The sequence below is a fragment of the Cataglyphis hispanica genome, chromosome 6 (assembly GCF_021464435.1).
Source record: "Cataglyphis hispanica isolate Lineage 1 chromosome 6, ULB_Chis1_1.0, whole genome shotgun sequence".
Taxonomy (NCBI): domain Eukaryota; kingdom Metazoa; phylum Arthropoda; class Insecta; order Hymenoptera; family Formicidae; genus Cataglyphis; species Cataglyphis hispanica.
In genome coordinates, this window is record NC_065959.1 from 3,487,115 (window position 1) to 3,514,157 (window position 27,043).

General features: G+C 35.1%; 1 protein-coding gene across 3 annotated transcripts in view; it reads left to right on the forward strand.

The window, feature by feature from the left end:
• Nucleotides 1–18,983, forward strand: part of LOC126850231 (serine/threonine-protein kinase pakG-like) — a 124,639-nt gene extending 105,656 nt beyond the window's left edge. Inside the window, exons 3-7 of one of the 3 annotated variants that reach the window (XM_050592990.1) lie at nt 8,790–9,267; nt 12,749–13,039; nt 13,275–13,425; nt 13,574–13,784; nt 13,899–18,983. In XM_050592990.1, the coding sequence (XP_050448947.1) occupies nt 8,790–9,267; nt 12,749–13,039; nt 13,275–13,425; nt 13,574–13,784; nt 13,899–16,130 (3,363 nt within the window). In that variant the 3' untranslated portion in view covers nt 16,131–18,983. Of the gene's footprint in view, nt 1–8,789; nt 9,268–10,940; nt 11,797–12,748; nt 13,040–13,274; nt 13,426–13,573; nt 13,785–13,898 lie in introns of those variants that run through there. The other 2 variants (XM_050592991.1, XM_050592992.1) reach the window with 2 other exon arrangements.
• Nucleotides 18,984–27,043: the final 8,060 nt, after the last annotated feature.

Genomic DNA, 27,043 nt, shown 5'->3' on the forward strand with positions numbered 1-27,043 from the left:
TTTGCTTGAATGCGAATTCAAAGGTATTCTGAATTTATTTTCAAATAGAATTCTCTCACTAAAGTCATCTTTTATTTACGTCTGAATAACTAATTCAATAGCGAATCCATTATTCTCGTGAGTCGTTAATAACAATTTATATTCAGATTTGTATAATTATATAAATTATTACACTTGCCTCATATAATTTTTTTATAGTAATACTAGAGCAGCAGACACATACACACACATGTATATATTGTATACATATATATATATATATATATATATATATATATATATATATATATATAATCTGCCATATAAATATTTCATATAATGCTCTCCATTTTTTTTTAACAAACGTAAATTGCATATGTATTTTTCGCGGAGAAAAATATATTTCAAATTAGTTGATGGAATATAAAGAAAAAAATTTACTGTCAGTTTTAATCTGAAATTGCACGCGAGTATCGATTGCTGAGCTCGCTGCTGCAATTTCCAGTGTGGACGTTTCGTATCAGTTTCACGAGGTTATTGAATTAAAGAAGCAACCGCGCTCGATCCCTCTGTTATTGTAGTTCTCAGCAAGACTTTCACAGGAAGGAACGAACGTCACGATGTTGAATACTCCATCTAGGAGTAGAGAGATTGAATCAAATTTATATGGACATGTGCAATTTCGTTCAATTTTGTTAAATGAATATGTGTACATTATTGTTTTATTATTAATTAATGAAATGCATTATATGTATTTAATTACAGTCTGTGAAAAGAGACTGCAAAATTTGATGACAGTAACCGATACATTTAGCTTCAGTCCATCGTGATATTTCTCGATCGCGCTATATCAGCAAATATCTATATGTATAATATATTAGGATGAATATTAATTTAATTAATTTCAAGCGCGCGATCCGATCGTTCCGAGGATTTATTAGCAAATTTCTCGGCAATTTTAATAATTTGATGGTGTATTATAAACTGGTCTTTGTGGTGTGAGACGTAAACACGAATTAATCGATAAAGCCCGGCGTTGGATTAAGGACACGGCGAAGGACTGCAATCAATTATATTTAATCGTCCAACATTTCTCCTACGGTTTAATGAAATACATATCCAGTTACTTCGTTAATCCTCTGTATTACACAATATACAGACAGGAGTTGCGTATACATAGCATGTTGAAATGCGTGTCTCACAAAAGAATGATTTTCTTAGAGTCGGCTTCTTGGCATGCTATATCGCCAACTGATGTTTGCCGTTTAACATTTATTGAATCACCAGGGTTATCATATTATCTATTTATATAAATATGTTGGGGAAATGGCGTCATATAAATTTAGATTAAAATAAAAAAAAATATATATATATATACATGGTCAAATATTTTTGTGTGCACGCCCGTACGCAATATTTGCATACTACATGGCAATACTTGGAGCTATATATAATATGCAGCGAGACGAAAAAGGCGAAAGGCCAAATGGTGCGAAAGAGAGGAACAGAAGGGACAGAGCGATAGAGTGAGTGAGTGAGAGAGAAAGAGAGAGGGAAACATAGGAGGGAGCCACGAGGCTGCATCGATCCAGAAGCACCGTGTGTAAACCATCGAGCATAATCAAATTCCTTTTAGCTCGAGTTCGCGATATACCAAGATGGTTCTGTTTTTATTCAAAATAGTCAAATCGTACAAAAACTCGTTTATCGCTTTAGAATTAAGGTTCGACTTTTGCTACAACGAGACGAAAAGTCTCCGTTATGCGCGCTCTAATTAAACTGGCCTGGTTTAATTGCCTCGTTTAGCAGTAATTTTGCAGTCTCTAGTATACATTTCGAGCGCGCGAAAAATTACAAATCAGTATTGATGCGAATTAAAGAACAATCGATTGTTAATCTACAATTTTTTGCGTTAATTTATAAACTCTACTCTCGAGAATTATTTTTCGTATAGCTTGCAAATTTTCAATAAATATAATTATATATTTTAAAAAGGGAGAAGTAATAATATAATTGAAGTAATAATATAATTGAATAATATAATTGTAGTAATATAATTGAAGATGTTTTTTTTTTTATTGTGTTTAATAGCAACACAAGTTTAATATAATTGTTTCGAATAATCAATCGTGAGTGTTTGATGTATAATTAATTAAAATTATTTAGCTAATAGTTATCAATATTAATAAATATATATTTTTTTGAATATGTGTGAATATATATGCTAAACAATTAAAATTATATTACTTTGAAATTAGAGAAATAAAATTCTCAGTCGCCTGTTAATAAAGTAATAGATATTCACTTCGGGTTGACATCTGCGAGTAGCGACTGCACGTGGGTCGATGAAATATGGATCGGAACTTTTGGGTCACCCTATATTTCCTGAAAGCATACCATTGGCCCATCTACTACTGCGTGCTCCAGAGTTTAATCTAACAGTGATTTATGCTTCCCAGCGGCTCTCAATAACGCTGATTCACATTACTTGCTGTTGATTCAGATTAATTCCATCGATTCTATCTTTCTCTCGCTGTCAACGCGTTTATTTTTTCAGTTTCGCGAAAAACACGTTTCGTCCCCGATAACGATTTATTATTATCTTTAATTCTATTTGTGCTTCTCTACATGGCGCATTGAATTCACATTGGCATTGTTACGATTGTATCGTAAAAATGTTTACATTCTACCTTGCATGGTTAGTTTTTAAAATAACAAATGTGCAATGTGGATAAATAGATGCAAACTTCCGATATTCGTACCTGCACGTTATCGAAAAATACATAGCGCGTAGTATGTTTGTCTATTGTTGCATGATTTTATTTGATCGAATAATTGTATCGCCGCTCTATTTCAAATACGTTTGAAAATTATTGAAAATTTTGTTATATATATTTTGTGTATAATTTTTATTGCTTCATCAATCTGATTTTAATTATAAATGTACTGTGTATATTGCTTTTCCAAACGATGCAAGATTTTTTTTTATATTAAAATTAACGGTTTTTTTTTATTTTGTCTCGAAATTTCTTGTTACTTATAGAATCACTTTTGATTTTACATAATATTTATCAAGAAATTGGCCACCACTGCGTCGAGAAGCTACATATCCCCATTCTGCGTATGAATGTGTTATGTATGCTGGGCGAATATGTCAACTGCAGTATCGCGAATTTATACTGGGACTCTGATTCTTCGTTTTTTTTCCGTTATTTTACAATTACTCGTTTGTATGATAAAATTTATGCTCTTTGTAACAAATGCGGAATATAATTCAAGCAGCAGTAAAAAACGAAGACCATTATTCAATTTGATATGAGGAATATATTCGCTATGTAGGAATATATTCATTATCAACGGTCGAGTGATCAACACGAATTTTAATTTGAGATTATTATTTTGTAATTATGTCTTGTGTTTACACAATTCTAGCTATAGATAACTCGAAAAATAATAAGAGTACGGGCGCGTCTCGTGACATAAAAACATTTTTATCGTCAGTCGAAACTTGAACTCTCTCTCTCTCTCTCTCTCTCTCTCTCTCTCATATATATATATATATATATATATATATATATATATGTGCATCTGTTTCTCTCTTTTTCTCTTTCTCTCTTTTTCCTTCTACTTCTCCTCTTCTCCCCTTCCTCCCACCCTCCTTTCCTCTGCTCCTCTTATTAGAGAGAGAAAGATTTTGAAATTGATTTTATTTTAAATTATATATAAAAAGCTAAAGAAGTTTGATGAAAAATGAAATGATATTATGCAGATTGATGCTTTAGTGTCTATGCTAATAATATAGTGAATAAACTTTCTCTGTTTATATATTATAACATATATTTGTAAAATTAGATTAGCTGCGTATAATGCAAAAGGTCATTTACAAACAAGAGACAAGTTGTGACTTCGTTATTTTAAAATATTTGTTACTATATATTATTAAACCGAAAGAAAAATAACTCTCTCTTTCTCTCTCTCTCTCTCTCTCTCCCTCTCTCTTTCTCACGGTGTGTGAAAAATTTTACTATAATATAAAAATACTGAACGTTAATAGATATAATAAAATATATAATACACACAACGTAATATAAAAATAAAATTCTCTTTCCAGTTTTTCCATATATTGTTTACAGATCTTGTAACTGCTTTTAATTTAAATCTCTATGAATGTTTCAGACACATCTCTCAATTCAACGTTTTTAAACTCCCTTTGAAACTTAATCATGCACTTTGCATCCCTCTGATCGCCTCTATCTGCGCCTCTTGTATTGATAATTAGCCCCATCCAACCTTAGTCTAAGCCTCCAACTTCATTCTCCCCTCTTGACTGCGTTTAGTAATATATCGAGTTTTCATATTTTTATTAATATTCCATTTCATATTTTATTATTCCTAAAAGCGTATTATTGTTACTTTTCAAAGAACTAATTTTAACCAATTAAAATTACAAAAGCTATTTAAATAAAAATTGCATTGAAAATTTTAAATAAAAATACGAAAACAAATTGATTTCTCTGATATGATTTAATAATTATATTAATATTAAATATACTCTCTCCGTTCAAAAATTATTCTCCAATATAATTGCCATGTTTGATTTCTCTGCAGCGTGCTGCGGAACAGGTGCTTATACTCTTTACATATGTTACTTATGTACAGCGAGCTTGTGGATTGATTGATAGGTTATCGGTGTATTTAGGATGTGAATGAATCGCCATAGCAACGTCAGAATACATTTCCACTTTGATTCGACGCGCGGCATCGCGTCGATGTCACGGCGCATCCGTGTGTGTGTGTGTGTATCGCTACAAAGCTGAACTGCAGTCGGCGCGGCGTGGCACGTCGTTGCATTCGGCCGCACGGATGCACCCACGTGAGGACAATCATAATGACACTACGCGTCTACACGCAGCTCCCGTTTCCCGTGCGAAAGGCGGAAGATGTGAATTGGAAATGTGAAAACTCGTACGGTCCCATATTTATTGAACTTTATTGTCATTGTAATAATCTTTTAAGTATGAGAAGAGAAAAAGAAAATTGTAGAGAAACTAGGAGAGAATTATTATTATTTTATATATATATTAGAGTTTAGCTTATTATTATTTTCTTTTTTATGATATTTAAAAAAACATATAGCTATGGATATTAATTCTTTACGACAGATGCCTGACAGTGAAATAAAATTTTGATTGCACTCTTTGTGATTTGTTTTGTTTTTACTTCCAATAGATTGTCAGTGCAAAAATGTAACGATAAACAATTCAATAATGATTAAACAATACTTAAAAAATTGACAGGGAAAAAAAATCAAGTTCATAATTAAAGTACGGTGAGATCAAATGACGTCTCGTGTTAAATTCTCGCACTTTGTTCAAGTTATTAAAAGTTAAAAAGCGATTTCGCTTAGTTGCAGACAATACAGAGATTTTACAATACAATAAAAAATATATACGATGGCATAAGTGCGTCACATTTTCGACGAAGAAGTTTCGCACAATAAGTGCAACTTCTCACAAAGTACTCCAACTTCAAATCGATATATTTAATTCGCACGCGCTGTTTTATCGTAGATAACGTTAAATCCGCGACTTTGCAAACTTCAAGATTGAATTACATCAGGTTTGGCAAAAAATCACGATCGCCGGCGTCGTGGACGCGAACAAAAACAATCAATCAGCGGAATCGTGCTCGGCAAGTCGATTAGTCGTGTCGTGAAATTCGAAATCTTCCGCGGGCACTCTCGGGAAATCGTCTGTAATAAATCGACTAAAAGTGGAGAAAATTCGCCTTGCGTCGGTTGGAATAATGATGTAACCGAGGTTACTTCTTCCCCAAACGGAAAATTTTCTACCTAATGGGAATATTCACAAAAGCGGGAGAAAATAACGTAATAAAATTTTCAATCAAGAAAGAATAAGAATAAAAAAGAGAAGAAGGATAATATAGGGCTAATATTCATATTATTTTGAGAAATGTTTATTATTTTTACAAATGTTTAGAGGACACTCGCAAAATATATATCCTAAAATGCGATGAATTTTAACGAATTTCTTAGGAAAGTTTATTTTCCGTCAAGTTTGTTCGTTTCACGCGATGTCTTTAATCGTAGCTTTTCGCGGGTCTTCCTCTAGAAGGTTTGTTTTCAGCATCGAAATTCGTCCGGACACGAGAAAGAGATAGAGTCGGCGCGCAGGATAACACAGCGATGGAATCAAGCGTGATTTAAACGGTACCGATATTTTTTTCGACGAAGCATCGATACGGAAGGTCAATCGTGGTCTCGAAGGTCACAACCTTCTCTTCCGTGAAATTAATCCCTGGTAATTTAGAATTTTTCCATAGCCGAAGCCTGCTGTGAATTATTCTAACATAACATTGCAAAGTATATTGCGCCTTGATAGACGTGTAATTTCATGATTACAAATCGCTTGTTTAAAATCACGATCATTATTTGCATTATGATTCCAAAATAATAATTAATAAACAATTAAATAATTAATTAAATCTATGTAAAAATATTTTTAAAACTTTTATCTCTTATAATATATTTGTGTATCAATTCTACTATATCAATATATAAAAAAATACAAATCTCTGTTATATTTTCATAATAAATTAAACCTATTACATTATTTCGAGAGAATTATCATTAATATTTGAGAATGAAATTCGCAATAAGCTTTATAATGCTATTAGAGTAGACAAATGAAAATCCAAGGCTGTTCCACTCGTCTATTTCTTAAATGAGAATTACGCTTTGACAACTTTGAAGGGTGTTTAATGTTGCACGAGAAATTAACGCGAAGTGATGAAACGCGATGCGAACGTGATTCAATTATTAGATCGGACAGCGATTATTCTAACGTCCGTCGATGGCTTTCGACGAGAGAGCCGCCGCTTGTGAATCGATTGAAAATTACAGCTCGGGAATTGGATCGGGCCCATCGCTAGCTCCGATTCGGAAGCCGAGAGGGAAAGAGACGAGAAACACACGTCGGGGAGAAGCACAGCGCGAGCGAATAAGTGGGGACGACGGAATGAAGAGCGTGGTGGGATGTGGGCGAGGATGCGCGGGGACAGGGAGAGGGATGATGAGGGAAGGGCGGCATGAAACAAAGACAAGGGGAGCAAGAAAGGGGTCAGGGCAAGAAGGAAAGGAGAGATGGTGAAGAGAGAGAGAGAGAGAGATGAGAGTGAGATCGAGCGAGAGAGATTGGGGGAAAATACAACACGGACGAATACACACACCAGAGAGCTAAAAGATGAAAGTATAACCCGGGCAACAGTGGCTCCCAAGCCAAATAGAACATTATGTCACGTATAAATAAAGCCGTTTCCCAACTTTGGCCCGATAGATATTGCAACGCCAATAAATTATCTTCCGCTAGCTACCATATAAAATCGCCCTGGGCGTGTACGAGGTAAATCACGCTTCGTTCGGCGCGTTGCACAATTACCGAAAGAGTGTGTCTTTCTTACGGCGCGCGGGTTTTCACTCGTGCGGAAAATTTATCGGATTATACAGAGTCAGTGGCCACATAGAGAAAAAGAAGCCACGCTCGGAGAAACGCGGGAAAAAAAAATTATTTTTATTCCTATTAAAATTAAAAGCTTCGACAAATTCATGTAATTATTATTGTTTCTATTAAAATGATAAAAGTGCCAATAAATAAATTATTATATAATTATTCGGATAATTATTATTATTTTATTCTTTCTCTCTCTCTCTTTCTCTCTCTCGCATATATATATATACAATATTAAAAATAGATATAAAAATGGATAGAGATAATTTTTATAGAATTATTACTAAATAAAAAATTAGATAAGAAAATGTATTTATAATCAATAAAGTAAATTTACATATGCATAGCGCAGATCACATGAAGTCATTTAGGTACATGTGATATGATATCATTGAAGTTGCGTAAGTGTTTACTCATTTGAACTCTGCTCAAATGAGTAATAATAATTTATGCGTTTAATGCGAAAAGCAGACGCATACGGGGCAAGTAGTAAGTCAAACTTGGCGAAAATGACATCGCTCTGAAAGCACAGGCGAACAATTAAATTATCGTGGAGGTGGAGTAGATAACGATGCACTCGAGGGTGCAGCATAAACCACGGGTTATGTCATGTGGATTATGTGCATATATGTATAACATTTCATATAGTTGGAGGAAATGAGAAACTGTTACACACTCTCGTCCCGACACAGTTGTGTCTCTCTGTGAAAGCTCGCGGGAAAGTTCCTGGCATTCTCACGTAGAGTCGCTACCTCTCAATTGAAAGTCGGTAAACGCGATAAAAGCCACATTGTAAATAGATAAACGTAGGTGTCCTGTCAGGAAAATTCTTGACGAAGAATTCCTGCCGAAATCGTGAGAATTCGTACAAATCTTCGATCGCGTCAATTCGCCATCTTTCGATCATGATTTATTTATCGTGAAGACTCTTTTTTTGTTTCGTAAAATAAAGTTCTCTTACTTAATTCTCATAATCAATATTAGTTGCCGCATTTTTTACATTTTTTAGTTTTCTAACGTTTATATTTTATTGATTTTTAATAGGAATTATATCTCGTTTGATGGGAAAAATTTTTGAGACATTAAATTTTGATAATAAAAATATAATAGCTTTGGAATGTTCTCATGTTAGTTGTCATTAATAAAAATAAAGATTTCTCTTACATTTGAATGCGTATTTTACTACAGATAAGACAATACCGATAACAGAAAAATTATCAATAATAAATTTAAGATTTTTCTGATTAAAATTGCTAATTTCAATTATTTTCCTGTTGCTTTCAGGATGAGGTGCTGACGATATCGGAAAAGGTGGTTGTTCGTGTACACGATCTCGTCACGTGGCTTTCGCCCACGTTGGAGTGGTCATGGGGCCGAGAGATATCCTATCCGACGACCCCGACGTCGTCTCCGGAGACCAGCCCGCTACGATACGAAATGCCGCAGCCGCAGGTGCTAACGGATCCAGGAATCGACTTCTCGGACGTCGACAAACAGCAGAAGGAATACGAGAGCAACCTGAATTCTTCGAGGAAATTGGATTGCTTCCAGACGAAGGTGGTGGTGCTCTCGTATCCCAGGTACTGCCGTTACCGAGCGCTCCTACGTAGACTCGAAGGCGCCGAGCCTTCCTGGTTATGTTCCTCTATCGCAGCCGCGTTAGGAGGCTTCACCGCGACCCCCGGCACCAGGGTACTCTTCTGCCGAGACACCTTCGATTATCCCGATCTCGAGACACACGAACTACTATGTAATCATTTAGGTATGTACGATTGTCGATCAGTTGAATTCAATTCGAGATTCGACTCGCAAAGAAAATTCTATAAGAAATATTCTTATACAATAGTAGATAACATAAAATGTCTCGAAAATATTGTGAAAAAATCGTGTGATCGAAAAATATTTTCCTCAATACAAGTAAAATATATACGACAATTTTTTTATTGCTTGTTGTATAATTTTCGAAAAAAATGTTCTTCAAAATTAAAATTAAAATTAAAATAATCATGTAAAATATTTATTCGTGTTAACTCGTGTAATTAGATATTGAGAGACCTGTGTCTATATTTAACTTATTAAGATGTTTGTAATGCGTGACCTTTAAGTTTATTTAAATGACATTACGACATTATATTTGTTATATCTGTATGTATATTACTATATATATATATATATATATATATATATATATATATATATATATATAACACGTTATCTATTAATATTATTAACCGATATTTACTTTAATTTATCTTTCGTAATGGCAACATGTAGCAATCATAAAAACACTGATATGCTTTTAGCATTAAGTTTTCATAATACTTTTTCTCTCTTACACTTCTCTCTTTTTCTTTCAGTTGAAGTTATTTATTAGAAATAACTGTATTAATTATTGTTTTATTTGCCACAAAAATAAATTTTCTTGAAAACTCTGCGCAATCAATATAAGATTTTATTTTGTATTCTTTTCTTTTTCACGTGAAAAAGAGAAAGGAGAGAGCGTGTTATTTCATTACCAGTTATACTGTGATTTAGAGAGTATATGTCTTTTATATAATAATCTTTTTTTTTAGAAAGATTTTTTGGAATTAACATCATTTTCTTGTCGTAAAAATCGAAAACTAGCACGTGACAAAAGTGAGAAAAGAAAAAGAAGATATAGAGTATTATTACGAACTATTAAATGCATTAATATAGGGAACGAAATTAATAAAGCGAAGAAAATTTCAGATCGTTAATTGATCAAATATTTCAAATCTTTTCAACTTTTCATGCACATGCGCATAAAGTTTAATATAAATAAAATAATATGAATAATATAATTATTTTACATATTTTTAATAGATAATAGCAAATTATATAATTGTTATATATTTCCATTTAATATGAAGCTTATTTTAATGATGTCTTTTGAAATTTCATGCGAGAAGTTCGTCCTAAAAATTTATCTTCTTTTAAATATATATTTCGAAATTAAATATCAAAACTTCGGGAATGTATACGGAATTGATGAAACTAAGACAAAAAGTCCTTTAGAAATTTGGTTGTTTTTGCTTCGTTTTGAAGAAAATCGCAAAAAAATGAAACAAAAAATGTTCACGAAAAAACTTAAAATAATACTAAAATTATTAGATTTAGCGAAAAGGACTTTTTGTCTTATTGTTAGTTTATCGATCTTTTACAGCTCCCGAAGTTTTGACATTTAATTTCGGAATATCCTGTATAATTATCAAAAAAAATTTGGGAAATAGAAAACGAGTAATATTATTTTCCTTTCGTTTCTTTCTACGTTTTTTGGAAGAAACACAACAGCTAATTTCGATTTCAAACACACCGCGACCTTAAAGGTAGACGAGCTATTGAAAGAGCGAGTCGACGCTAGAAAAAAAAAAAACAACTGACTGCGGTAAACTCGTTTCATTGGGTCGCGCGCGACACCGGGAACGATCCCGCAGGATGTAATAGATCAGATAAGGCCCAAGCGTCACGAACGGTATCGAATGGTTAAGCTAGATCTCATTGTCAACGAATCTGTCGTCGACGCTCACATTCGTTGTTTTGCGGACGCATCGATCGTGCGTAAGCGAGACAAGCGAGACGAGCGAAGCGACGCACGATACGCATGATCCTGCGCTCGTGACGATTCACGTGCACTTGCGTTCGACCGGCTAATCGAAAGAAATCATCGTGTGGCGTATTTGGACGCTCGTATCGAAAATGCCGGTAACGTCGAAGAGAGTGTGCCTTTCGCGTGATTTCATTCGTCGCAGTCGCCAGTGTTTTTTTTCTTATCTAATTCATCGCCACCGAGATGCTTTATTGTTGCCACGGTATCGTTTATCGCAATTCGACGAGCATAACGTAATGAATATTGTGTTGTGCATATAAGTGTAAATTATATAGTCTGACAAAGATAACGCGAAGGAAGATCGCGCGATCTGATTGACTTGTGTTCTGTTGACTCAATTTGTTGCGGACAATTTCGGAAATAGACTGATTGATTATTAATCACGAATCAAAAGTTTATGTGAATTTATCTTTTTTGACAGTGCAAATTATCCTAGCAGTTTTACGAAAGAATTGTAACTCGTTTGTTTTATCTGTCTCGTTCGTCGTATTTTCACGAAGTCTAGCATATTTGCAAAATTTACATTGTTTAAACTGTTCCCATTGTCCATAAACTATTACGATTCTTAAAAAGTGTGCAATTGTAAGTGGAACTTTCCTGCTGACACAATGGCCATCGTAATGAGAATTCGGAATAATCAAGTAGTTTATCTGAATATACCCGGTAAGAGACAAGTTTCAAGCACGTGTTTTCTTACATATTTTTTTCCATTTTCGCAGAGAATCGAATATATTATTATTTTATTGAAGATAATCGAATGTCACGATAACTATTCATGTAATATTTTATATTCTAACTTTTTATTGTGTTTAATTAAAAAATTGTCGGTATATATCATATTTTACGTAACATTTTGTTACTTTATTCTAAATTATAAAATATCGAGTATCAAAATAAATCGAAACTACGATTGCAATTTCATAAATATTATTTATAAATAATTAATAATACGATGAAATCAATGGATGAAAGAAGTTGCACTTTATGTGTGGATTTTATAATTTAGTCACATTTTGATATAAGAATATTATTAAATAGTTAAATTAATAAAGTTTCATATGATTCGAATCAAGTATCAAAAATCGCGTATAAATTGTGTTACTACGAAGTTTCGAAGCATTTCAACATTCTATTCTGTTTATCAATAACATTGTTTCGCATCAAAATAGATAAATACTTCCTCGACCTTGTAACCGTACAATACTATGAAATATTTGCGCGTATTCTTACCATACTTTATTATTGTGCTTACAATTTTTACCTTGAAACATTTATTTCGTATGAAATATGTCTGTTTAATTTTAAAAACATTGCGTATCTACTTTCAATAATATAAATATAATGTTATATATACATAAATATATGCTTTATTTTAAAAATCATTATTTCAGTCATTATTAAGTGACAATAAATGTATAATTTGACTTTCTTATGATAAATTGCTGTGACTTTAATTAGCTTTTTTTCTATCAAGCCTTACTTAAAAATCAATATATGTATATATACGAACAAAGAATACAGCATTAGATATGATGCAAACCTTTGGGAGAGGCAAGGGAGGAAGGAAGTAGGTGAATCTTAACTATGCTTTAATACGTTTCTCTATGTTTTTCAGCACCAAAATTAAAGGGGAGACCACGGCGAAAACGTAAAAAGCGTAGCGTTTCGCCGGGCGAGTCTTCGAACGAGAGCGAAGCCTCGGTGGCGTCGACGTCGAGGAGCACACCGGCGAATACCGGCACTAGCCTAGTTATACCCACAGTCGGGAGGCCATCTTCTTCTGCGGTACGGCGGAGTGAGAGGAAGACCACCGCGGAGGAAAAGAAGTTTATCACCGACGTGAAGAATTTTATGAACTCTCGGGGTACGCCGGTCGGAAAGATGCCACTGCTGGGCTACAGGCAGAGTCAGTATCTTGTTCTTTTTCCTCGGTATCTGATGACCGGTCTTGCCACCGGATGGTCAGATTGATTTTTTTAATGTTTCGAATTTTAATTCGCGCAATTCCGACAGTGATTCGACCGTAATCAGACTGCACAGAGCTAACATACAGCAGGGTTTTCTTCTCGCAAAATCGATATCACAATCACCCTGTGTTTACAATTCTAACAATGGTTTTAAATGTGTCTTCTTATCCCTAGTCGATCTGTTCCTGTTCTACACGAAGGTGCAAATGCTTGGTGGTTACGATTCTGTCAGTGCCGGCCGTCTTTGGAAAACTATCTACGACGACATCGGCGGCAATACAGGTTCTACGAGCGCGGCGACTATTACACGTAGACATTATGAAAAGTAAAATTTTTTAATAAATATACAATAGATCTTTATCACATTTCTACAAGTATTAATATTTTTATGCTTAATATCTTTTTTCTTCCTATAATGTAGCAATTTTCCATGTTTAAATCGTGCTTGCATAATAACAAAGGATCTTTTGCAGATTGTTATTACCTTATGAAAGGTATCAGCGAGGTGAAGACACAAAAATAAGACTGAATCACGGACGACGTACTAAAAGTATGAGTGTATTCGGGGATTCAGATATCAAGGAAGAACCTAGTGATTCGTATCCATCAGAGACATCTCCGCCTATAGAAGCAATTTCCGCGACCACAATATCACCTTTACAGCCAATAATATCAGCAGCAACGGTAAATGGCGTTTTAATTTAATTAACACAAAAATATATAGAATGTAACTGTTACATTTCCCATGTATCTTATATTTGACACAAATTATTTATTCTATATTTCTCGCGCTTTCAGACTCTCCTCTCGAATGAGAAACCCAAAACAGAATCTGGCAAGACGTCTTCGTTGCGTAGCGTACGAGTGAAACCGGAACGTTTAAAATCCCTGAACACAATAATCGCCAATAGCGCGACACCTTCCAGCCAGCAAGCTAGCCAACTGCCAAGTCCACCGCCATCCTCCAATACGTCTATTTCGACCCCGAACAGCACACCCTCCACAACTCCGACGAACGGTACCAGTAATAACCAGAGTGTCTTGGAGAGACAGCTCAATAGTCCTTTGATATCCCAACAAGTTCCACCAGCGTGTTCGCCACCGGGCTTGCCCGTGACCAGCGTAGCGACGAATGCATCGGCAGTCGTCACTCTAACACCACCGCCGGAGAAGGATATGAAGGAGATTAAACTGGATCCCAAGCAAACTACTCTACTAGCGCAGGGAAAAGAGAATATACCACTGTTCGGCGGCGAGAAATTTGCTGAGAAGACGATTGTACCGCCAGTCTCTAGATCGCCTGAGGTGATCGATCTCGAGAACGAGAGCGATACCAGTCGGGACAAGATAATCATTCCCAGCTTCAAAAAACGCAAGCTCGAGATTCTCCGCGAGGGTGGTCTCGAGGTCACCGCCGTCGATCTGGATGCGCGGCCGAGCGTAATCCAAAGCAACGTCACTACACCACCGCAACAGACGCCGCCACCGCCGGCCATGAGATTCACCGAGGAGAAACAACCATCAATCTCACCGTATCATCCGATTCCGGCCAACTCCATTCCCAAATTAATATCCGTCACCGTAACGCCCGACATAGGACATATGTTGCCATCATCGCAGGAGCATCAGAATCATCAGTCGCGAATTCCGGTAGGCAAGCAACAACCGGCTCATCACAATAATAATAATAACAGTACGATGAACAACAACAATGTAATAAATAGTCGAGTTATAAACCTCGGTAATTCCAACAATGCTATATTGCAGCTATATGCGAACGCGAACGTCGCACCACCGATCTCAGCGACGAATCCGCTTGCACAGCAGGCAAATAATCGCTTCGTATCACCAAACGTTCCAAATGGTAGGTTGCTGCCTCCTAAGGTGACACAATCGAAATCAATATTTATGCACAACGAGAGAACAGTTTACGGAAATCCTAAGGATATTCTTATCTCTCCGAAACATCGCTCGTTGCATCCGCATCAACAGTCGCAACAACGCTTGCAATACTCGCAAATGAGCAACGACATCGGACAAGGAAATGTTCTCGATCTTACGCAAAAATCCAATGAGAAACCGTTCCCCAGGCCCAGTTTAGAAATAGTCAGAGTACCTGTAGTGCCGAGGCCTAATCCGTTAAATCTGGAAGTACGGAATTTATCCGCGGCTAAGGACAAATCGACGTTAGACAGATCTTCTGTCGATTGCTCGAAACGAATATCCTTTCCTCCCTATCAGAACGTAATTGACAGTCGAACTATTGCTTCAAACAACCTCGAAATTACTCTCGTAAATCCCAAGCAGAAAAATAATCATCATCCAAATACACCGTCTCATGTCCAGATACCGAGTCCACCTAATAAAAATAACGCAATAGGGACGGTCAATAGCGTGCAGAGAAGGCAACAACAGCATCAAGTGAATGGAAAGTATGCAGCGAGAAATGAGCCAATTTCACCATATACGCCGAGAAAACCGAGTCATCCCGTCATACCTAACGTACCCAATTTGAATCATCTAAATCACAGTGGAAATCCATTTCCCAGAATGCAGGCAACGACGATGCAACAGCAACAAATAAGTATTGATAGGAGGAAAGCGATGGCAGAGGCTGGCAGGGATCATCAGCATCGTAGGATCAGCGAGAGTGAGAAGTTGTCTTTGGCAGCGCAACAACAGCAACAGCAAGAATCTAGGCAAAGCGAAGCTGGTCGACGACACAGTTTACCCAGCATACCATCGGGTTTTGTACCGGCAGTGCCGCAAAATAATTCTGCCGCATTCCCGTTGCCACAACTGTCGAACGCGCCCGGCAAATTCCTACCAATATTGGACCCTATGTACTATTCCGCGTTCTATAACGGCTTGTTCCCACCACCGATTCCGCCCACGGCCGCTGCTGCGACATCGTTTCTACCACCGGATATTAGATTTTACAAAGAATTATTAGTTTCCTCGCAACCAAGACTGACGGGGATAACGGGGCAGCCGCCGTATCAGCAACCGGCTGCCCCAACGTCTAAATAGACAATGGGATCTCAACATGTAGGGTTTCCGGCATAGCAAAGGATACTAGAGGAGTGGATTACTAGAGAAACATGGATCCGTCGGACTTGTTTCGGTTCATGTCGAAACGTATATACCGCGCACGAAACGCGATTGTATGATTAAAAATGATGCGGAGAAATTATCTACGTTCAGTTGTTTTATGTTGTTTTTATTTGATTAATAACAATTGGTAATTATTCATAGCAATGGTTATTCACAGTGTTCGTTTATGATAAAACAAGGATAGTCCATCAATATTTCGCAAAAATAAAATAAAATATTGACAAATTGGTTACGTAATTAATTATGAATATTTTTGTAATGGATTATATATATTCAACAATGCAATAATGCGCTAGACTCTTATTTTGCCTATTTTATTGCTTGAAATTTTGGAGGATTATCGATATTAAGAAAAATACACCTGTGATAAAAATGCGACAAAAAAAGATTACTATTCAGGAAGACATTCGACGGGAAATTGTTATTTTTATATGTTTATTTTATATGTATAAATTGTATACGCGTGTTTTTCAGTTTCAATTATATTGCAAGAAACAAGAATCTGATTTAAAAACTTGTATTTTCAGTGTCTCATGTTAGAGTTCCAAATATTTTTTGTTATTAGGTTCTTCTAAAAATTATCTTTTTTTTTTTAAAGCGTACACAAATATATATGTATTGTTATTGTTAATTTTCAATTCATTCAGTTTTTATTTTTGATTTTCGCTTCGTAAACCACATTATGATTTATTTGGAATGTACTATGTGATAAAAATTTGAAATACAAAAAAGAAAAAAAAGAAGAAAATAGCGAATATTTGTGACCGGCGGATCATCGGAATGTATAATTGTTTACTGTGTAATGGTAAATCTTATATAGTAACGCTCGCGAAAACCCTATGTAATGTATAAGTTAGGCAATTTTCATTCTAATAAAAAAGCACTCGTACAAACATACATGCAAACACACACAATCGCATACACCGATCTGTAGTCACTTCTAATGATATAAGCGCACGCATGCATTGTTATAGCAGCGACATGTATATAGTGTATATAATCACGTAAATCATTAAGCTAGATAAATCCTGCATTATCTTTCAATATTACGTAAGAAGATTAAGTTTAGTAAATGTACAGGCTGTCTCTACTCGTGTGGCCAACGATTGTCGTATCGCTGTTTCTTTACGAGGAACGAAAACGATATTTTGCAGAATATGTTTCCAACGACTTTGATTTTTTTTTCATTAGGAAAAAATATGTGAAGATCTTTTATTTTCTACCATTATCACCATGTGTTGATATATACGGAAGAGCATATAGTATCTTTTCATCCTATTTTATTTCATTTCGATAGGAAGAAAATTAACTGACAATTGACTGATTGTTACGCGGCCGCTGCCGAATGTGTAATCGGACATCGCGGGCCACAACAATACCTTGAAAAGAGATTTTAAAAAAATTACCAACGGTATATCCATGTTAAATGTAGACATATTGATAGAATATGTTCGTTTTAGGATACTCTGATCAAAAGAAATAAATATGAGAAAATAATGTTAAAATATTCGTAACCCTAAGACGTACAAGAGGAAGAAAGGTCCATTCCGGGTCGTTCTCTGGCGAAAAAGAAAATCAGATTTCTATATTGATGTCTTTCAAGAATATGAGTTGTTCACGTTTTTCGGATAGTTCTTTCGTGATAAGAAAGTAGATATTCCGGCGCCGAGTGCGAGACCGCGGCTGATTAACAACAGCCTTCCAGTGGTATTCAACGAGTCGAGAAACAGAATTATCGATTGCAGAGCGCAAGAATTGGGCACAAGATGAAGCGAAACTGCTACCACTGTTATTATTTTTGTAAGACCGCGGGTAATTTCCGGCGAACCGGGCGCGTCGCGACTCTTCACCGTCGCGTCGCGTCACTTTTCGAAATGGTGCTATGCGACGAAAAATTCTATTGTAAGTTTTTTCGAAAATTTTAATTGGGCGTTGTTGGGTACCAATGGATCTCTGGCGCGATTGCTCGAAAGAACTATGATTTTAAGATATAATAGATCTTCACGTCCAAGTCTGATAATCGTATACAAAAAAAGAAGCTAAAGGAACTCCACAGATTCTATCATATGTATAAAAAAAAGAGAAAAATCGAATATATATATATATATACGAGTTATATACGTATATATATGAGTTCATTATGATTGCAACTCGGTGGAATGTCGTGGAGTTCATACGAAAAAGCAAACGCTTGCGAAAGGATAGCAAAACGGATATTGTCGAATATCCACAAAGAAAAGGGCTTGTACGAGAATACGTGCCATAAAAACTGATTAGATAGCGATTACGAACAATGGCGACGGTCATTTGTATATGCTTTTGACGAGCCCTTTAACAGTTAGAGAAACTAAGAAGGTAGACGCGAATCGAAAAAATAAAGTATAATAATAATAATAGTAATATGCAAAATTTCATGTCGAAGGTTTTATATAATTTTTTTGTTTATATTCTGTTGCCGCGATTATTCTGTAAATCTCGAGTCTTTTTGTAGCGCGTGTGCGAATGTATGGGATGGACATATCGATGAATGATGAATGAATGAATCGTGAAAGAATCTTAGAGAATGATGCAAAGAAAAGTCTATTTGTTTTCGTTTCTGCGAGTTTTCTTTTCAATTTGTATACTTGTAAAACGATTTTAGTATAACCTTCGCGCGTTTTCCCACTTTAATAATAATTATTATTATGATATAAATATTTTTTATTATATGGGCATTTCAGTTCCTAAGTTGGAAATAAAATATCTACTTCAAACAGACTTTTTTAATTATATGAACATAAATACCAAGAAAGAGAGAGAAAGTGATATATCTTGCAATTATATATTTTTCCTTTTCAGGAATTTTCCAAAGTATTAAAAAATACATTTATAGATTTGTAGCCCAAAAATATTTACTGCTTTCTATACGGTAGGTATATCTTTTTTTCACAATTTAATAATTTTGGAAAACTTGAAATTTTTCTTATTATAATTACCAGATTTGTTAGTATCATATATTGAAAAATAGAATAATAATTTGAGTGATCTTATAATGAATAAAAATAATCTTTTTCTATTGTCGATTAATTTTAATTATATATGACTCATTAACAATTTACATTTACATATTAGTATTGCCTTAGTACTATAGAAACTAATTGCTCGTTGTAGATAAAACATTGATGTTTCAGTGTCGTAAAGTAGAAATCGCAGAAAGAATTGGTAAGAATTTGACTAGAAATTAATATGTCTGCATGATACTTTATACTTATGAGAGAAAATACGCGCTTTATGCGAAGCCGCGCGACTCGCCCTAAATAGAGAAACCGCTTCCATTAGCCCGACCGTCGACGTCGGTATCGGCGCGTAGTGCTCTGAACTCAACAAAACGACCGAAAAACGAAGAAAAAGAACAGCAAAGAATCATGGCGTGGAATGCACGGGCACATATGCGAAATTTAAAATCTCTTTACGGCAGCTATAAACTGATAACCTGTTTAACCAGTCTTGTGGACTGGCGGACATCGGACGTTTTACCTTCGCAAAATCATTCCTATTCCGTTTTATTCACCGTTTCCTCTTTCTCGCATTTTTTATTTTTTACTTTTTCCACTCCCGAGACAGGCGGACCTCTTTGTTTTACATATTGATGCATCATAGTATTCTAATTAGACATCCGTATGATTTTGTTGGCAAATATGAAATTAGAAAATAGTAGATACTTATGAGAACAAATTATTTTTGGCAAACTGTCAAACGCTCGTTTTAAAGACAAATCATATATTTCATCGTAAAGACACATTTCGTTTTATAATCTGTCACATAACTCGGATAGTTTTAATTGTCAGCACAGTTATGCAAAAAATGATATCATTTGGAGTCCTCTTCATTTTACGAACGTTATGAATTAAGACTTACCCTTTCAGTCCGGTTACCTTTATCTTGACGAAAGAGCGTCATGTCTGCATCTATACCCATTGTTGTATTTCATCCGGCGAGTTGGCTTATAACTGAGAGAGAAAGAGCTTCTACTAATCTTTCTCCCGCCATATTGTAATAAAAAGATGTTTTATTTGTCAGCAGCTCGGTCTCACTTGGCACTCGTGCTCTATATGAAATAATACACAATTAAAAGTATATGATTAAAAGTATATGTAAATTTGGGGCATTTTAATTTAATTTTAATATCTATATCTATGGTACTTATAAATTTATCTAATAAATTTATATACAAAAATGATTAATGCACATACTCATATGTGATATAATGTGTATTTTTATTTGGTCGCATAATAAATTCAAAACGATTAATGTTTATACATAACATGTATCAACAATACGATTAACTGAGGGTAAATCGACATTCCATCGCTTGTAAAATAGAATTTAAATTTCCTTGGGACTTTGCTTGTTACAATCGTTAAAGTGTACACGAATGTTGGTGTATATATATGTTGGTCCTGCACGCACGCACGACGAGCGATGATTAAGGTAGTGGGGCAAAATTGTGTTTACCTCTCGATCCCCCCGGTGACAATCGACAAACACACGGCCGTTGTAGTATTGTCGCGCATCGCCGCATGCCAAACCGCCCCTATGTACACTGCGGGATCGCAGTTTAGACCCGCATTCGCTCACGAGAATCCGCTGGAGCAGCCGCGTGTCTCTATCGCGGTTAAGGCGAGAGTGTAACGGCGAATCTTCTGGCGCGTTTTCCCGCGCAATTTCGTCGATACACACCGAGCTTGCGCGTATAGCGAGCTTGTTGGGTAGCAATCGAGATCGTGGATGATATGGAAAAATTATTTATATTAATCACATTCTCTTTCTTTACCACATGCGATCAATCAACTACTATTAATCCGATGCAACATCGCGAAACTATCAAATTTATATTCGACAAATTTTTTATTGCATTTAGGAAAAATTAAGGAAGGACAAGAAAGAGCCATCTTGCGGATTTTTAAAAATTTTGAAATTTTAAAAATTTTAACTGCACTACTGACACAATATATATTGTATTTATGACAGCCGCCTCATACTTTTTTTAACATTTCCGATATTACACATTTATTTGTCAACGACATTTATATTTTGATGCTCGGTTCTCTCTCTCTCTCTCTCTCTCTCTCTCTATGATTCCGGAGGTTAATTTGATAAAATTATCATATTCGCACTATCGACACGATATATATATTATATTTACGCATAATACAATTCACTTGATATTTTTCTCGGCATTCTCAATACAGGGAATTTTACAGCGAAATTTACGAGATGTGATGAGACACAAGCATTCAAGTTTCCTAATATAATACAATTATGTAATTATAACTCTACTGATTACGACATTAATCGATCTATTAAATCTGCACGACAAGCGTCCCGATATCACAAATAATCGCGCGCGATTACACTACGATAAACAACGGGAAGATCACTATCTCAATTTTCAATTTCCGTTACGCTCGCGCGAAATCAAGCATGACCGTTATGACGTGAACATAGTCTTATATGGATAGACAGCGCCTTCGTATTGAAAGTAAGAAGACCATTAAATAAAAAGAGAATAGATAGGCAGATGCATTTCTTGTCCAACTCTTTTTTTGTCGGAGCAAGAAATCATTTGATTTTTTTTCTTTTACGAATGAACCTGGTTTCGCGCAATCAAGAGCGCGCAATCTATTTAAATAAAACTATAATCGTGATATATATTATTTAAGCGCTTTATTAAACATGACATAACGTATATATCGCATACAAAATGCAAATATTACGTATATAATTATTTTTATTATTACTAATTATTAACATATATGTATTTCATGTGTATAATCTCTTGAAAAAAATAAGTTCATAAAAATTTCTGTTTTAATTTTGTATGGAATAACTCTATATGTATACTCTGTATGCATTTGTCGGAAGAAAATAAAGTCCTTCATTTTTCGCAAATACAATCGTACGTTGAGATTTTGAAATAGCATATTTGAAATGTGCTTTATCGCGTATTTACATATGCAAAAGATAATTATTAATCTGTAGATGAAAATTATCACGACAATTTATAGTAGTCTCGCGCAGAATATGGAAGTTCAGGATTTATTTATCCGATTTATAAAGTGTTCATAACTTATTTTTGATCGCTCGACACATATGTGACAGGTGAGAAGCGCAATAAATACACTCTTATTGTTTTGTTCCTTTCTTTACGGCTTTTCGTTATGGAAAAACTACTATAACATGTCTAATATAACATCTTACTTCGTCGCACCTCTAAATGGTTAGCAGTTGTATTCGCGCCACCGTGTATTGTAAACAAAGTGGCCAGGCTCGCTTCCAAGAATCTCCTTCTCTTCTTTCTCGCACGCACGGCGTCTTTCAAATAGTTTCTTGTTTATATCATATAATCTCGACTATTGTGCGGATTAATACTCATTTTTAACGATTACCTCGTATTATATACGAACGCAGTATACATGTAATATCATCGAGATAAATCAATTAACGAATAATGTAACGTATTAGTTAATAACCATTGATAAAAAATATTAAGATATTTGCGTGATATTTTACGCTATACATGTCACATTTATATTTGCGCGATATTTATATGCATTAATGTTACGTTTAATAGAAACGCATTCGAATGATTCATATGTTACAGTTGGCATGTTTGAGTGACAGCTATATTTATTTGCACAGTTCAAACTATTGCGTTCTAACGGAATTGAAAGTGAAGTGTGCTTTTGTTTTAAATTTAATGATATGCGATCGTTTGTGGTATCGGGATGCTTGTGATACAGATTTAATTGATCAAATGCAAGCAATCATCGTGAGTATCGAAAAAAAAAAAAAAACAGAATTAATCTATCGCTATAATCATTTTGCATACACATTCCAATACGATTTTCTACTTATTATTAATAAATAGAAAATTCAGATATTTATATTTTATTATCACTACACGCGCGTGCGCAGATGTATATGGTGTTTTCCGTTCTTTCTAGTAAGATAAATTTTCTAAAAAGATAGAAAGGTAGCCACACGTGCAATCTCCTACAAATTCTTTCTTATCTCTTTCCGGGAAATTTCGATCCCCGGAATCGGCATCGAGCGTCGCATTCGTTTTTTATTTCGAATCGTTCTCTCAGTTTCATAACCCGCGCTCTGTCAGTTGTCAGTCACATCGCGCGCTCTCTCAGTCTCCCTCTAGTTTCTTTCTGTCTCCTCTTCGCGGCAAATGTATGAAGCGTCGTCGAGGATATTCGCGTGTTTCTTCCCGAAATCGAGTCAAACGAGTAAAGTAGTGACGCGGCTTTTAACGACGCGTACGTTGATTATAATACATGATCGCGAGCTTCGTCAATACATTCGTAAACGTTACTCGTCGTGCCATTTGCAATCTCAAATGTCATTTATCGGATTCGTCGATTTACCGAAATCCAGTGTATTCATCAACTGATTTATTTATTTACTAAATATGCAATTTTCAAGAATTTTGAAATACATCTAAGCAAGTAATTAAAGAGAGTTACTCAGCATTCCGTAAATACTATGAAATAATAATAGTTATGATCAATCTCTTATTAAATATCGGAAAAGAAGTTACGTCCTGCGATAAAAGCGACAGTGAAATTAATTTGAAATTTTCGGTTGTTCTAACATGCGTCGCGAATGTTTTTGGTTTCTATGATCGATATTTTATCGCAATTCATTAAAAGTGTGTCGCGGCTGTCAAAGATGTGTCACGAGTGCCGCGACAAGTTTAAACGGATATATTGTTTGACATTAATTCTTAATTCGTCGTGGATTCGTGACTTCCTTCAATTCAAATCGTCATGATGTCGAATGATCGCGAACATCGAGCCGGTTAAGAAGCGATTATCACATTATTTATTTAAAATACATGGCAAGTGCAAGAAGTGCAAGAAATACCGCAAATATCAACGGTCAAGTGTCTGTATTGTTAATGAAGTGTTTGTCCGAAAGATTGACGATGTTGGGAATGAGAAGGCAATGGCGATCCGTTGTCGTCACTGGTGAATAAATTCATTTATCATATTCATACAACGAATTGTTTGTTTAATTTGTTCACAATATAATTCAATATATCGTTGCTTGTTATAATAATTACACTTTGCCATTCCACTTGTACATTCTCAATAAATGAAAAATAATAGAATATCAAAATTATGGATTATCTAAATAAAATATTATTTATTTTAATTTTCTCTCTTTCTCTACCTCTCTCTATCTGCTTGATTATTAAAAATTGATATTTTACATTTTTAAATCAATGCTTACAGAACGTTCTGCAGAGGAATGCAACAATGCTAGTGCGTCGACTCCGTGAGTGCATTTACATTTTACATTTACATTTGTGCGACTGTGTGTGATTATTCACTTATTTCATTTGCAATTATTTTTATACTGCAACAATATTTTAGTAAAGTTAATAATACTAAAAAATAATAATATTATAATAATTAAATATAATAATATTAAAATATTAAAAAATTATTTAAAAAATGATGAATATTTTTTAAGTGATAGTTATTAAAAATTTGAAGTCGATTGAAAGTTGAGATATATATTGAGATATATATTTTCGTTCGTCTATTGTATATATAGTCTATTGTAAAGTACTTGGTCATTTATTTTTAAATGTGTGTGGATTTAATTTATTCTAACTATAATTTAAATACAAACATGTAATTATAAGTTGAGAAAACAAATAGTTTATTGATCATGAAATCGTAGTCATATTACGAAACAATATTACAATTCTAAGAGTCTTGCGATTTCATCATATCTGACATTGAGTTATAATTTTTGAATAAAAATAAATATCGTCCATATATACCCAAATAAGGATATAGTATCCGAAATGGGTATGTAAACAAAATCGATGGTGAAAACGACAATTGCGTCAAGTAATCTTTACTAGTTAAAAACATTTCGTATATTTCCGTATTTTAACAAATTAAAATAAAATAATAAATTATACTTATATTAAAGATTCTCTCCTCTGATTTTTTGAAAATTTATATATTTTTTAATAATAGGGGGAGGAGGACATAGAAATCTGCTTAAAAAAATTATTTTCGCGTTTTGGTATTTATAAATTTATTGCCGAAATATGGCTGCGATCCAACTATCTACTATTGTCTTCATAATCAATGACAAAGAAAAGCTGGATTGATTAGAATTGGCTATATATACATCGTATATAAGTATCGATTAGTATTGTCAAGTGCAATGGTAAATAAAGAATAAAAATTAACAATAGTGCAATAAATCTAAAAACCCGATAATATAACAATAATAATATATTATTCAAAACAAAAAAGTCTATTATTGCAGTAGATCTAATAATTTTTTTACAGAAAGCCGTCACAATTATTGATAAATTATTAATCGATATTTGTCTTAAAATATCATTAGTCATCTCTAGTTTGCGTACGACAGGACTAAGTAAGAGGGTATCGATCGAGAGCGACAGCGGAAGATCACGTGGACAGAGATGCAGGTTTCTTAACTGCGCCAAGTGACGCCACATCTTCGCATTTCGTGCGAAATTGGTGACTGCGCGAGAAGCCAAAGCCGTCTCTTCCTCTCGGTTCTCATGAGCACTTCACCCGCCAGACAATAGTTTACCGTATCGACCTATTCCCCCCACTCCTCCTCCTCCACCGCCGCGACCCTGCCGTGCTTGTTCACATCTACCTCCTCGTGCCACTCCGCTCGGCCAACCACGAACTTGCTTCTTCTGGTCTTCCCTTCTGGTCTGCCTTCCCACGAATCCAACTTGCTTCTGTGTATCCTGAACTCCGAGGCTTCCGAGTTCAGTTAGGAAAGGTCGCGAGCTGCTCTCGAGAAACTTTTTTCTCGTCAATCTCATTCGAGATTTGAGAGAATCGCAGTGTCCAATGCATTTAACGATGCAAAATATATAAATAGATATATCAATATCAATTATATTTTTACATAATTTGCAATTCACTTTCTCACTAAGATTTGATACTGGAAAGGAATTAAACTTTACAATCTATATTGTTCTCCAGTAATAAATATAACGAATTTAATTAAAGTACAGATAATATTCGTTATATTTATCGTTATTACAATTCCATTATAGTTCTTACATTTTTTTATGCTATATTACAATTTTATGTAATAATTGTTTTTCGCGCGTATCAAACGATGTTGTTCTGTCTCGAGAGTCGCTCGCATATTTTGCCAGTACGCGGCCGGTAGTTTCCGAAGGTCGAGATTTGTTCCAAAGTTTGTATGAATGAAACTTATCCTAATATCTCTGAACGGCGTGCGGCTTTCTTCGGCTATTCCGCTGGATAGAGTAGCGACCACGAAAGGCGGCTACAGGCGCAGCGTGTTGGCGAGAGAGGAGCACGTGCAAGAAAGAGAGATAGAGAGAGAGAGAGAGAGCGGTCGGCGCTGTCCGCGACGCGCCGGATCGTTCGCTCGAACAGGGTCACTGGAACATGCTTGTGTACGAACTGTCTGCAACTGTCATTCACCTCGCGGCACACCACGTGTGTGTGCCGGGGAAATATTCCTGCCCGTTCTATCTCCGTGTGCGAAAAAATGCGGTGGACGAATGATGAACCAGGAAACTTTTCGGCGCAGAGGCTTTTGCGCGAAGATATTTATCGGCGACGTGGAAGCACGTGAACGCGAAAAGAGCCAGCGTAATCTCTCGATCCGAAATCACGTCAAACTTTGTTCTTTAGGCCCGACGTCCGGGAGATTGGCTACTGATACATGTGTATATGTGTGTGCTAATATAATTCATATCATATTAAAATAATCGCGTGCGCGAACCGATTCTA